This window comes from Asparagus officinalis, chromosome 4 (genome assembly GCF_001876935.1).
Source record: "Asparagus officinalis chromosome 4, Aspof.V1, whole genome shotgun sequence".
In the NCBI taxonomy this organism is placed as follows: Eukaryota; Viridiplantae; Streptophyta; class Magnoliopsida; order Asparagales; family Asparagaceae; genus Asparagus; species Asparagus officinalis.
In genome coordinates, this window is record NC_033797.1 from 136,038,153 (window position 1) to 136,052,512 (window position 14,360).

The window sequence follows — 14,360 nt, forward strand, 5'->3', positions numbered from 1 at the left end:
GAAGGTTAAGGGACTTTAACCTTCCCCTTAATTTGGGGAGGATGTTAAGGGATATGGGGGTGAAGGGGGGATTTTCCGGCCCCTTGGAGCTCATCTCCCTTAAAAACCCCTAAATTTAACTAAGGGGCCGGTTTTTTCCGGCCCCTTGGAGATGCTCTTACCATCGTAACTTGAATTGCGTTTGATTTCAATAAGTTTCATCTGGAACTATACGTGCAATTTAACTCAATATTAAGGAGTCTTGAATTGATTTTTCCTACACGATCGTGAATTAGTTGGTGAAACGTTACGAAACTTCAATTAAATTGTTGATCTCCTGAATACACACACGTCGTTTCACATCATATTGTCTCAATCCCATTATTCCAATCAATAACACCAAAAGTTATTGTCTCAATCCCATTATTCCAATCAATAACACCAAAAAGCATTATCCCAAAATTTATCCCAATTACCCCATATTACACCAACCAATAACCCCCAGTCCCAATGGACGCTTAGCTTGTTCTGACCCCCCATCGGGCTTTTTGAAGCAATGCTTTTGTCTTCCCAACTTAGTTGCACGAACAAATAAAAAATAAGGTTAATTACATCCAAGTACCCTAAATTAACGATGTAATTGAATGATAACCTTAGAATTTGTGTGTTTGCACGAGTAACCTTAAGACTACTAATTGCATGCACGAGTAACCTTAAGACTACTAATTGCATCTACACGGGAATGAAAAGGGAGGAAAACAGACTGACAGAATCACACAGGTAACTATAAACATACTATAATTAATCGCGTAATCACATCGCATCTCAGGGTAACGTAGATGTAGTTAACCCAGAAAACAACTGAACTTCTCTATAAATGCAGTCCACATTGGAGAATTAATCAGCCAAAAGTCCATGTTAAGATCTTATAACACAAAGACACAGACTTTAAACTACGTACGTATCATAACACAAGCGGGCATGATGACCTCTTATTATTCACTGCATGTCACAAACTACACAGTTTTAAGTTCTCAGACTCTCAGATCGTTGTCAGGGATCAACACGATAGAACCAGAGGTCTTTCTTGCTTCAAGATCAGCATGAACTCTCGCCGCTTCAGACAGGGGGTAAGTGTGGTTGACACGAACACGAAGAACTCCAGATGCAACATTAGCAAAGACCTCACCTGCAGCTTCTAGAAGCTCGTCACGACTTGAAGTGTAATGCATCATAGAAGGGCGAGTCAAGAAGAGGGATTTTGGAGCGAGATCAGCTAAAGAAATAGGATCGGGTTTCCCTGATGATTGCCCGAAGCACACCATGTATCCTCTTAGAGCCAAACAGGATATTGATCCCTGCATTGTATAAATCATAGTGAAACTGTTAATTTCTTTATGTTGAAGTGTCTAATGAGATAATGCTCTCTTGTCCAGTGGCTTAACTACGTTATTGATTTCTTAGAGGTTACTTCTATTTTCAAGCAGTGTCTTGACTTTAATTTGCATCATAGACAGGAAAAAGACTTGGTACTTTGCCTTCATCTTTCATACAAATTAACCAACAAATAGTAGTAAGCTTGTACTTTCAAAATAGCTATACTAAAAAGTACAGAATTTAAATTAATAATTCAAAGCATTCATGTAATTTGGGATATTGGATATTTGGTTTAAAAATCAATGTTGGACCCTTAATTCTCTCAAAACTAGTATACAATCTAAATTAATAAATTGTAAGGTGGATCAAAACATAACATGGCGAGGTAGCAAAAAGAAAAGGAAAAACAAACTGTAAGGTGGATCAAAACATAACATGATGTGTCTAACAGCAAAAATAATACAGGATAAAACTTTAAAAAATATTTGATTAGCAATCGAATGAATGTGTAAACATCCATACTAGATTTGTTTAACACTTTAATACTGAAAATTACTTGATTCCTTTTAATGGCCTACCAAATAGAATTTGAGCAACTAGCTAGATGAATAGTGACCAAACTATTTCATAAGATTTGATCAAGTTCCACTCCTATCCATAAATACACCAACTATTTGAATAACCTTCACATATAAATATGTCTAATTTATTTGCATATAAGCTTCTGTAAAATTTTTGCTATTCATGGATATGCCAAGACGTACTATGAACATATCTACACAATCGTACTTTGTAAAATGCTAATTATGAATAAGGAATTACACAAATGACATTAAAATTATTTCAACGCCAGATGTTGTATGCTTACCTGGTAGGTATCTTTTCCAACAGAATCATAGACGACATTGACTCCTTTTCCTGAGGTTATCTCGTTAACCCTGGTGACAAAGTCTTCCTTAGAGTAGATAATGACATGTTGACATCCATCTTCCCTTGCTTGAGCTGCTTTCTCTTCAGTTGATACAGTTCCGATGACAGTGGCTCCAAGAGAATTTGCCCACTGGCAAAGCAACGATCCGACACCACCTGCAGCAGCATGAACTAGAATGGTGTGCCCAGGTTCAACCTGCAACCAAAGTAGCTTTAAATCAATACTATGTCGAGAATAACTCAAGGGAAGGACTGTGTGTATGATAATCAAATCAAGGTCTTGATTTGACTGAAGTTCAAGGGGCTGCTTGAATGTTAAAATAAGTTTTGGAAATGGAACCAAATGAATTTCCTTCAAAATCCCAAATTACCTAAAATTTTCCTTTTTTATTTATTTTTTATTTTTTTGGGTTTGGTTGAACAGGAAGTTGGATGTAAAGGTGAATGTGGGTCTCACTACACTTGTGCCCAAAATCTCATAAAAAGGAGATATGGAACGTGCATTTTGCTGATGTGACAGCAATATGGAACGTGGATTTTGCTGATGTGGCGGCCAATGTTACATTAAACGCTGGGCGCTTCTAGGCGTTAGACTTGGCACCCAACGCTTAGTCGCCTAGGCAGGCGCCTAAACGGTTTCTGGGAGTTTTTTTTCTATTTTATTTTTTTAATTGTGATACTTGAAGATAAATATATATATACCCAATCAAAGATGCATAAATACTGAAATATCAACACTGTTAACTAAATTGCTTGGTTTACCAATTATAATAGCTCTTTGTATGTTTATACTTCTCAACTCAAATTATAAGTTCATCTCAACAGTGAAAAACTCATTCTCAACTCAAATTACTGTTAACTTATAAGTTATTGTTAAGTTTAAGTTAACTCATTCTCAACTCAAATTACTGTTAACTTATAAGTTATTGTTAAGTTTAAGTTAACAATAAACTTAAATTACTGTTAACTTATAGGTTAATGGAGTTTGGAGGACGTGTAGGCGACGACACACAAAATCACAATGAAGTCCTATAGGGTGCAATCCACGTAAGCAGATAATGCTTCTTTAAACACTCGTAAAATTTAGGTGGGCAGCCTAAATACCGCCTAGGCGCTAGGCGCTAGTTAGGCGGCCTAGGTACCGCCTAGGCCTAGGCGTACGTCTAAACGGACTAGGTGGAGGTTTTTTAAAACAGTGGTGGCGGCAAACCCCAACCACCATAGCCAACACACTTTCTCAACAAAATGCGGAAGAGGGTTGTGTCAGATGAAATACATAATTGTGACCCAAGTTTTTCATGGAATCTTGAGATTTCCATGGAAATAAACAACCTCTAAAGTTAGGAAGCCTATATACCTTGAAGCAACGGCGTACTAGATAATGAGCGGTCATGCCCTTAAGCATGATTGATGCAGCAGTCTTGTAATCAACTGAAGGTGGAACAAGCACCACAACACTAGCTGGAAGAATTTGTTCCTCTGAGTAGGAACCCATCGGTCTGCCCGCATAAGCGACTACATCTCCTACCTCCCTGCCAGTCAAACCGGGGCCCACAGAGGTCACAACTCCAACTGCTTCCATACCTGGATTGAAGACTTTGATCATTGTGTGAAGGAAAGCGTAGGAAAGCGGAATACATACTAGTGAACCAAGACTTACTTCAATCTAACTTTAAAAAAATGGTAATTGAAAATAGAAGATGCCAATCTTATATTTCGTATACAAATATACACCCATTAAATCATGCATATTTGCAAACCCACTCTCCAAATCTCAGCATTTGCAAAGCTACCTCCCAAATCATTGACTTTGGAAAAACCAAATACGCCCAAAATCAACAAAGCATCAACTTTGATAGGTTAATTTGTAACTGCAACGTAAAAATATCAACAAAATAGTTTTTTTATTTATTATCCATATCTAAAAAGCTGATGATTTGTTGATTAGGGGATTTCTTTTTTCTCTCTAAAGATGATAATTTGGGAGATAGTTTTTGCAATTTTTTTAGATTTTGGGGATAGTTTGCAAATATGCATGCTTCAAGGGATATATATCCAAGAACCCCTTTATATTTTTTTAGTTGTCACGGTTTAGTTCTTAGCAACTAGTCAGATTTCAATAAACAGGAAGGACAGATTACTGTGGGCCCATGCTTATGGGAATGAATGTGTACCAAATATATCCATCAATATGGATGCTTACTCTTAAGAAAATCAAGAAGATCAGGACATCTACTTCTTCCTTTTTCTAAATAAAAAAGAGAAACAATAGTGCCCAAATGATACATATCTGGTAAACATGTATTGAAGGTAACATCTCATGGCACTGGTCCCCATACATCATAGTAGGAAAAATTAATTTGAGTCATAATTTTGACAGAATAATATATTCAAGTATTGCATGATCAAGTAACTTCTTTCAAGAAAAAAAGAGGGAAAAAGCAACTTTTTGATACAAAAAGGCACATAAGATTTTGTTGTAGCGTCTTTAAGACTCCTTGAAGTGAAATTTTGTTATTCAGAAGCCTATCTGCAATTATGTAGGAGAGTGAGGTTACATCCAAATTCAAACTATTCATGCAATCAGCCAACCAGTCTCCAGAAGGTATACATACTTCTCGTTACATAGTTTACATTGGCAATGTAAAATACAAGCTAAATGAATGCGCAAAAGACAGTTTTGGAAATTATCTCAAATAATATATGGTAAATGATAAAAAGTTCCTGCTTATAAAAAACATGCCATTTAACTAATTAGAAATGTTACTGGGTAGCTTGACATCTATGAGCATGTAAATATGTAGAAGAGCATGTACAAGTAATTGATAAGTATCTTTCACTATAAGTATTAGGAGTATCTCGACTCTCGTATTCATTCGCTGTGTGGGTTTGGTTAGCAAAAAGAGCATGAGATGGTATTTAGTCTTACATTATACAGTTAAGTATACTTAGACACATTACTCAAATAGTGTCAATCCTTTTGGCTCAATTGAGTCCAAGTAGATTAGTCTAGTCTATCTGTCAATGGGTTTCAACCTCACAAATTGGTGCCAAAGGTCATGGTTCAATGGGACTTTGGATATTTTTCTTTTTACTTGGAGACTTTGTTTGCATGAAGTAGGACTTGACGTGGAGTGCACATGAAGTTACATATGTCGGGTGTGTAAGTTGGTCCCACACTGGTTAGGGCTCCTATAGGTGCACATGTTTTCACATTTATCTCTGGCTTTTCTCTGTTTGTTTGTGAATTGTTAAGTTAAGATGATATATCCTCTAGCCATTACACTGAGGCTTATTAGGAGTGCCTTGCATTCATTTGGTTAAGTATGTTGAGGGGTAAAAAAGCATGAGATAGATTTAGCCTTTCATTGGAAAAAGAGTTAGATGGATATATTGTTAAGTACATATGGACTCATGACTCAGATAGAGTTAATCATTCTAAGTCAAATGGACCCAACTAGTTCATCTCCCTTACTAGGCCTTTGCAACCCAACAGTAAGCATCAAAGGTCACTAATCGAAACATTCTTATCTTAAATAGTTAAATAGCAAATCAAGTGTCAGCGACTCAGCATCACATTATGAAAATGAGTTCCAAACATAAAAGCTATCTTTATCAATCTCTGAAAAAAGAATACATTGAAATGTTTGCTCTGCAGCTAAGAAGCATAAGCTTAATGCATTTCAACTTCAATTTAAAATTATAAAATATATATAGAATATGTGCATGAAATTTTTTTATAAAAAATTTGAAGGGGGAGCTCCAAACATATGATATCCACACAATTAAGGGAGCTACCTACATCATATCCGCACAATTGAAGGAGAAGAAAAATGAGGAAGAGTGGAGATGCTCCCTTCTAAAATTTTCTGTTAATGTTCAAACATTTCTCAAGTTGACAAGACAAAAGAGAAATATTACGAGGCCCCACACAGACTACAAAATTAAATTGGAAAAGATAACAAAGGCAATAAAAAAAAGGATCCACAGCAAGCCAACCAAATATTCTCTACTTCATCATGCCATCTATCTCTCCTTAAGTATTGTCTTTCACCGTGATTTAATCTATCATATCATAGGTCTGAGCTTTCTATATAACATTGTCGCCTGGTTGTTGTTTTTCAACTTCGAGAAATGTTTGCACTTGTTTGAGCTTGCAACGAAGCTGTCCATATCCGCACCTTCATCTCCTATACCAACATTATCGCCTGGTTGTTATTTTTTTTTAACTTAGACATGTTCACACTTGTTTGAGCTTGAATGAAGCTGCCTATAATACTATTATCTGCACCTTCGTCTCCTACACCAACTTGTGCGGCTTTGCCTGGAATAGTAAGATGGTTACCTATTAGGTAGTCGTAGTGGAAACTCGAACCCGGAGTTAATTTTCTACAAGGGCAAATTTTACGGAAGAAAAAAGTGAAACACATGACAGCTTAAACTAAACGTCAGTCATGGTAGTTAAGTGAAACTAGTTCAGGAGAGTGCTCTGTAAATTACAGTGTTTGGGTGGGGAATTTGCTATACACCCCAAAGTTCATGAGGGGTTTTGTCAAATTTTCCCTTTCTATGATCTAGCCGAATAGATAAAAAATACAAGCAATGAACCAAGCTCTTCGATGGAACAAATCAGATGGGTATGTATGTTATGGGTCCAGCCCAAGATAAGGCCCACATGAGGTTCACATAAATTAAAACTCTATCTAGAAGTTGATTTGGACGATCTATTTGAAATACGAATAGGTTTGGAGAATTCTATATATGAGAAACCAGTATTTTTGGTGCTACAGTATCAGCTACAGTACCATGAGAAAAAAAGAGAGAAAAAAGTTCAGATTTCGGATAGTTCGGTTGTCCGATTGCAGTAATTCAAAAGTCATTGTCTTCAAAACGACGACGCCGTCGATTGTACGGTACTAGTTTCTCCACGGGTGTTAGAAAATTTTGGTGAGACGGGTTTTAGGATTTTGGTGCCCTAAAGGTAACACTGTATTTTTCTCTTGTGATTTAATCCTCAAGTTAAGGTGTAACTTGGAGGAATTGTACTCTTGATTCATAGTAAAATATTTCTCTCTGGATTGCCCCGTGGATGTAGGCACGATTTGCCGAACCACGTTAAATCTTGGTGTTTGTTTGCTTATGGTATTTTCATTGGTGTCGTTATTTGTTTAGTATTTAATCCTGCAGATTAATCTCCTTAAAACTCCTAACAAGTGGTATCAGAGTTCTGGTTCAAGGCGTGCTTTGGGATGAAAAGGATTGAGAGTTATGGCACAATAATGAAATTGGATAGTTCCAATTGGCAAGTATAGAAGTCCAAAATGTAAGATATTATGTATTGTAAAGATTTATATGATACTATTGAGGAAGATAAAGCCAGGCCAGAAAAGATGACTGATAAAGGATGGGAGAAACAACACTGAAAGGCGACCGGTTATAATCGGATGTGGATCGACGTTAGTGTGTTTTATCATGTATCGGGTGAGACTAATACGAAGTCTCTTTGGAAGAAGCTTGAGGATCTCTACGAGCAGAAGACCGCGGGAAACAAGGCGTTTATTATGAGGCGGTTAGTGAACTTGAAATTTAAAGAAGGAAGCAACATAGCAGGACAGTTGAATGAGTTCAAGAATTTAATTAATCAGTTAGCTACCATGAAGATGACTATCGATGATGAGGTACATGCTTTATTGCTATTGGGTTATTTGCCAGACAGTTGGAAGACACTGGTTGTGATAGTTAACAACGTAGCTTCAGATGGTGTGTTATCGATGAGCATGATTACTAGTAGTTTATTCAATGAGGAGACTCGAAGGAAGTCTACCAGCACAGATAACTCACAGGCACTTGTCGCGGAGAACAAGGGCAGGAGCAGGTACAGGGACCAGTCCAAAGGTCGTGGCGCATCCAAGGGCAGATTTAAGTCTAAAAAGAGAAGTTTCTTTTATTGTGCGAAGCCATATCATATCAAGCATTGAGAAAGAACAAGCTGGGAACAAAGATGAAAAGAAAGATGAGAAGAAGGAAGCTGACAGTGATACTACAGCTACTTTGTCTGAGATCGATGTTATTCTATTTGGAGGGAAGAAGATTGTATGCATGTTACAAGTCAAAATTCCGAGTGGATAGTAGATACATGAGCTACATGTCATGCTACCTCCAATCGAGACCTTTTCACGTCGTATATGACTTTAGCAATGTGAAGATAGGCAATACCAGCTACTCAAAGATTGTGGGACTTAGTGATATACACTTGCATATAAATACCGGATGCACATTGATCTTAAAAAATGTGTGGCATGTTCTCAATTTGTGGCTCAACTTGATTTCGAGTCTTACTTTGGACCGAATGAGATATGAAATTCAATTTGGTGGAAAAAAATATAAAACCACCAAAGGCTCTTTTGTGGTGGCTAGAGGAAGTATATGTTACAATTTATATAATACTTAAGTAAAGACTTCATATGATTCTTTGAGTGTGGCTCAAGATGGTGACATTCTCAGTTTGTGGCATAGGAGACTAGGACACATGAGCGAGAAGGGGTTGTAGATATTAGCAAATAAGTCTCATTTTTTTTGCCAAAGGTTCATCACTCACCTCTTGTGATTATTGTTTGTTTGGCAAACAACATAGAGTTTCTTTTAGTAAGCACTCTAAAAGAAAAGATAATATCCTAGATTTAATTTATTCTGATGTTTGTGATCCTATTGAGGTAGAGTCCTTGAGTGACAATAAGTATTTTGTCACATTTATTGATAATGCATCACGAAAGATGTGTGTCTTCTTATTGAGAACAAAGGACCATGTATTTTCAGTCTTTCAGCAGTTTTATGTCGTGGTGGAGAGGCAGACAGGAAAGAAGTTGAAGCGTTTGCGCACCGATAATGGAGGAGAGTACACTTTCATTAAGTTTAGAGATTATTGCTCCAAGCATGGTATTCGGCATCAGAGGATAGAGTCCGGCACACCGCAGCATAATGGAGTTGTAGAGAGGTATAACAGGACCATTGTGGAGAAAATCAGATGCATGTTGAAGATGGCGAAGTTACCTAAGAGCTTTTGGGCTGAAGCTGTTCGCACTGCATGCTACATAATCTATAGGTCTCCTTCAGTTCCTTTGAGTTTTGATATTCCATAGAGAGTTGGGTCCGAAAAAATGTTTCCTATTCTCATCTGAAGGTGTTTGGTTGTAAGATGTTTACACACATTCCGAAGGAGAAGAGACAGAAGCTTGATGATGGAACAGTTCATTGCATCTTCCTTGGTTATGGAGAAGATGAGTTCAGTTACAAATTATGGGATTCAGAAAAGAGGAATTATCAGATGAGCAGATGTGATTTTTTAGGAGGATCAGACTATTACAGATCTCGGGAGAGCAGAGCAATCAGAGAGTGTTGCTAGTGAGATTCCAGATTTGATACCCGTTTCGTCTTCAGTACATTTACATCCTACATATATAGAGCAGGTGCATGATGATGATGTTGATGATGACGATCAGATACCAGAGCAGAAAGATGGTGATCAGGATCACGAGCAGGAGGCTCCTCAGCAGAGAGACCATCACCAACAGCTAGAGAGCATCGATCATCCACAAGATATCCTCTTTCGGAGTATTCTTTGCTGACAGAAGAGGGGGAGCCAGAAAGCTTTCAGGAGGCACATACTCATAAAGACAAAGACAGATGGTTCTAGGCTATGAAGGAAGAGATGAAGTCACTTGAGAAGAATGATACTTATGAGTTGGTGGATTTGCCGAAGGACAGAAAAGCTTTGAAGAACAAGTGGGTGTTTAAGTTAAAGAAGGATGACTACAAAGAGATTCAGAAATACAAAGCCAGATTAGTGATGAAAGGCTTTGGTCAGAAAAAGGACATTGATTTTGATAAAAAAATTTCACCAGTTGTGAAGATGACGTCCATTAAAGTTATCTTGGAGTTAACAGCTAGTTTAGACCTTGAGATTTAGCAGCTTGATGTGAAGACTATATTCCTTCATGGTGATTTGGAGGAGATCTACATGGAGCAGCCGGAGGGTTTTGAAGTGAAGGAAAAAAGAACACATGGTTTGCAGGTTAAAGAAGAGCCTCTGTGGTTTGAAGCAGACACCCAAGAAGTGGTATAAGAAATTTGATTCTTTCATGTTGAGTCATGACTACAAGAGGACAGTTGCAAATTCGTGTGTATATTTGCTCTATGTGGACGACATGTTGATTGTTGGTCAGGATAATCAGATAATCGATGGACAGAAGAATGAGTTATTTAAATCTTTTGACATGAAGGATTTGGGCTCGGCATAACGAATTTTTGGTATGGATGTTGCTCGTGACAGAAAAATCAGGAAGTTATGGTTATCACAGGAGAAATATGTTGACTGGCTACTTGATAAATTTAACATAAAAGATGTCAAATCAGTCAATACTTCTCTTGCAGGTCATTTGAAGCTTAGCAAAAAGTTTTGCTTGACTACAGATGAGGAACAGAGTGAGATGGAGAATATTCCTTACTCTTCAGCTATAAAGAGTTTGATGTATGTCATGATTTGCACTCGGTCAGATATAACTCATGCAGTTGACGTTGTGAGCAGATGTTTTTCTAATTTAGGGCAAGTTCATTAGGAATGTGTAAAGTGGATCTTAAAATATTTAAAAGGTAGTTTCAGATTGTGTTTGAGTTTTGGAGATCGAATGCAGTATTATATGATTTTACAGATGTGGATATGACAGACAATCTCGATTACAGGAAGTCTACTTCAGGTTGGTTGTTCAATTTTACAAAGGAGCAGTATCTTGTCAGTCCAGGTTGTAAAAATATGTTGCTTTATCTATAACAGATGCGGAATATATTACAGTTGTAGAAGCCGATAAGGAGATGATTTGGTTGAGAAGATTTCTACAGGAATTAGGCTTGTAATAGGACAATTATCAAATCTTCATTGATAGTCAAAGTGCTCTTGATTTGAGCAAAAAATTCACATTCCACTCCAGAACGAAACACATTGATGTGAGATATCATTGGCTTAGAGAAGCCGTTGAGAAAGAGGACTGAAGCTACAAAAGATTCACACATAAAAATCCAGCAGATTTTTTAACGAATACCGTTTCTAGAGAGAAGACTGAGTTGTGTCGGCGATCGGTAGACATGAACTCCCATTGAGGAGTTACAGATTGGCATACTCCCTCGATGGGCAGGAGGGGAAGATTGTTGTGGGTCCAACCCAAGACAAGGCCCACATAAGGTTCACATGAATTAAAACTCTATCTAGAAGTGGATTTGAATAATCTATTTGAAATATGAAAAGATTTGAGAATTCTATATATGAAAAACCTGTATTTTTTGGGCTACAGTGTGTGCTACAGTATCATGAGAAAAAAGGAGAGAGAGAAAGAGAGGAAAAAAATTCAGATTCTGGATAGCTCGGTTATCCGATTGCAGTGACTCAAAAGCCGTTGTCTTCAGAACGACGACGCCGTCGAAGATATGATGTTGGTTTCTTCGCAGGTATTGGAGAATTTCGGTGAGACGGATTTTAGGATTTTGATGCCCTAAAGATAACACTGTATTTCTCTTATGATTTAATCCTCAAGTTCAGGTGTAACTTGGAGGAATTGTACTCTTGATTCATAGTGAAATATTTCTCTCTGGATTGTCCCTTGGACGTAGGCATGATTTGCCGAACCACGTTAAATCTTGGTGTTTACTTGTTTTGTTTGTGGTATTTTCATTGGTGTCGTTATTTGTTTAGTGTTTAATTTCACAGATTAATCTCCTTAAAATCCCTAACAATGTATCCATTTCAAAAATAACTATCATAATGAAGAGAAGCTACGTCCATGATCATAACAAACACCATTAAACAGAAAATTTTACCAGGAGTAAAGGGGACCTCAGCTTGATACACTCCTTGCCTGAAATAAACATCGATGAAATTAACACCAATAGCTTTGTTCTTCACTCTAATCTCTCCCTCTTTGGGCTCCCCTATCTCCACATCCTCCCACTTCAAAACCTTGAATTTCATAAAAAAAAATCAGCAAATTTGCGATTGACCCAGCTGAGAATATCTTCCCATATATCAATAGAACCCAAAAATTTCTGAAAATTTTACCTCAGGGCCACCAAGCTCGTGGACTCTGATAGCCTTCACCATTTCCGCTGATGCTGCGACCTTGAGAGATCTTGAGTTTGAGAGAGGAGTGAGGATTTGGGGGGCTTTATAGCAAGTGGGTAATTGATTAGATGATGCTAGAAGATGTAGCTTTCGAGTTAGAATTTGACTAGTGCGAAGAAATGGGGTTTGTAAATTGAGGATGCGCATCTCAAAAGAGGACTTCGGGCCTCAGGTCAAGAGGCGAAGAAATGGGGTTTGTAAATTGAGGATGCGCATCTCAAAAGAGGACTTCGGGCCTCAGGTCAAGAGTCGGTGGAGTTTTTATGAAGAAAATTTAGAGAAAGCATGTGTTTGGTCCATGATAATGGCAATGGGCTTAAAAAGGTTGGGCTTAGTTTAAGGGTATTTAATTAGGGTTTATTTGTGGTAAACTGGCTAATTTTAAAGTTTTTTCTTAATTGGTAAAAATTTACCTCGGGAGCAAAATAGTTACAATATAACGATAATACGAACATAGCAGAATATATTGATACATGGAATAAGACATGCATCATTATGTCTTAGATAATATTTCAAGAAGCAAAAGAAAGTAGTTGATTTTCGAGCCATTTTGCCATGTGGACCATGTATAAAAACTCCCTCAAATATTATCGACGGCGGCCCACCGTGGGCGATCTGGATTGGTTGGAGGAGAGGGGGGTCCAATATGACTCACACGGTCTTGAATTTGATTCAAAGCTGAGTGTTGAAAATAAATCTTATCGACGATCCTTTGTGGATTGGATATTCTCTCATTAAAAATTATGTTTCTTTATAAAAGCCATACGAACCACATAACAACAATAAGTAAAGTCCATCAAACCTTCCTCAACCTGCCTTTAACCACACAAAACTCTCATACATGCATTTTTCTATTAGAGAGCGGGGAATTGTGCTTGCCACATTGATCCAAGATGCGATAGGCTTTTGTATTTTTCCGCTCTTGTACTTGAAGTTTAGGGGTTGTTTGTTTGGGCCAAAATTTTAGGAAACTAGCTTTTTTGGAGCAAAAAGTATGTTTTGGGCCATTATAGGATTCCAAAACTTGGGTTTGTTTCAATTTTTTTAAGAAAAGCTTTCTAAAAAACAAAGAAAACAGTAACTTTTTGGACAGCCCAAATCCTCTCTTTTAGCTCGAAAATGGGCTACAGTTTCTGATAGGTTGTCCAGTTCAGCGTTTTCTCTCTCTCCTCTTTTCTCTTTATGTGACAAAAGTTGGAATATCATCCCCATTACACTCACCGCCTATCTTCTCGTTCCCTCCTCCTTTCCATTTCCCTCCTCCACTTCCCGTCGTTTCATCAAAAACTTGGAATAAAATCTGCTCAAATCGGCCATAAAAAAGGTGTAAAGTGATCCCTTGCTCTTGATTACCTCCTTGATGAACTCTAGCTATTGATTTCAAGAAGAAATTTATGATTTTTTAGGGTTTATAAAGAAGTGGATATTTTGATTTTGGGGGTTTTCATGATGGATGTCGCCATTGTTCTTGGAGGTAACCTTCTCTGAGTTGGGTGTAGTCAGGACTTTCTCTGTGTTTTTTTCTTCAGATCTGAAGGCTTGATTTCTTGATTAGAGTTTCATACTATAAAATTTCACCTCTGGGCCTTCGGATCTGCTCCATAACAAAGTAAGTGTATAACCTTTCTCTACTTTGTAATTTTTTTTGGTTGAGGATTGTTTCAATCGTGACTTGATAAAGTGTTTCTTTTGTTTGCTTGAGTAATTTTATTTTGTGTGATTTCATAGTACTGTACTTGGAGTAAGTATATGGAATTGATGAAAAATATACAGGCTATGTTCCTCTTGAAAGAAATTCTATACCGTGATCTTGGTAAAATCTAAAGATCTTGATTTGCTTTGTTTGTTGAGCTGCAATGTGTGTTGTTAAAATCGTCACAAATCTTCAAAATAAGTTATGTGCCCT

The 14,360-nt window shown here is 37.4% G+C and overlaps 1 protein-coding gene across 1 annotated transcript; it reads right to left on the bottom strand.

Annotated features, from left to right (window-relative positions):
* On the bottom strand, positions 822-12,619 carry LOC109839475 (2-haloacrylate reductase-like). The gene is made up of 5 exons (XM_020407913.1): positions 12,392-12,619; positions 12,154-12,292; positions 3,644-3,870; positions 2,225-2,482; positions 822-1,337 (listed from the first exon to the last, which is right to left on the bottom strand). Exons 1-5 carry the CDS (start codon positions 12,599-12,601, stop codon positions 1,014-1,016), a joined length of 1,158 nt encoding a protein of 385 aa, XP_020263502.1. The 5' UTR covers positions 12,602-12,619; the 3' UTR covers positions 822-1,013.

Excerpts from the sequence above, each read along its gene's own strand:
- LOC109839475 (XM_020407913.1), bottom strand. The coding sequence starts at position 12,601 with ATGCGCATCCTCAATTTACAAACCCCATTTCTTCGCACTAGTCAAATT. Across the intron at positions 2,483-3,643 it reads TAGTACGCCGTTGCTTCAAG|GTTGAACCTGGGCACACCAT; the intron begins GTATATAGGCTT and ends CTTTGGTTGCAG. Across the intron at positions 1,338-2,224 it reads TTGGAAAAGATACCTACCAG|GGATCAATATCCTGTTTGGC; the intron begins GTAAGCATACAA and ends TATACAATGCAG.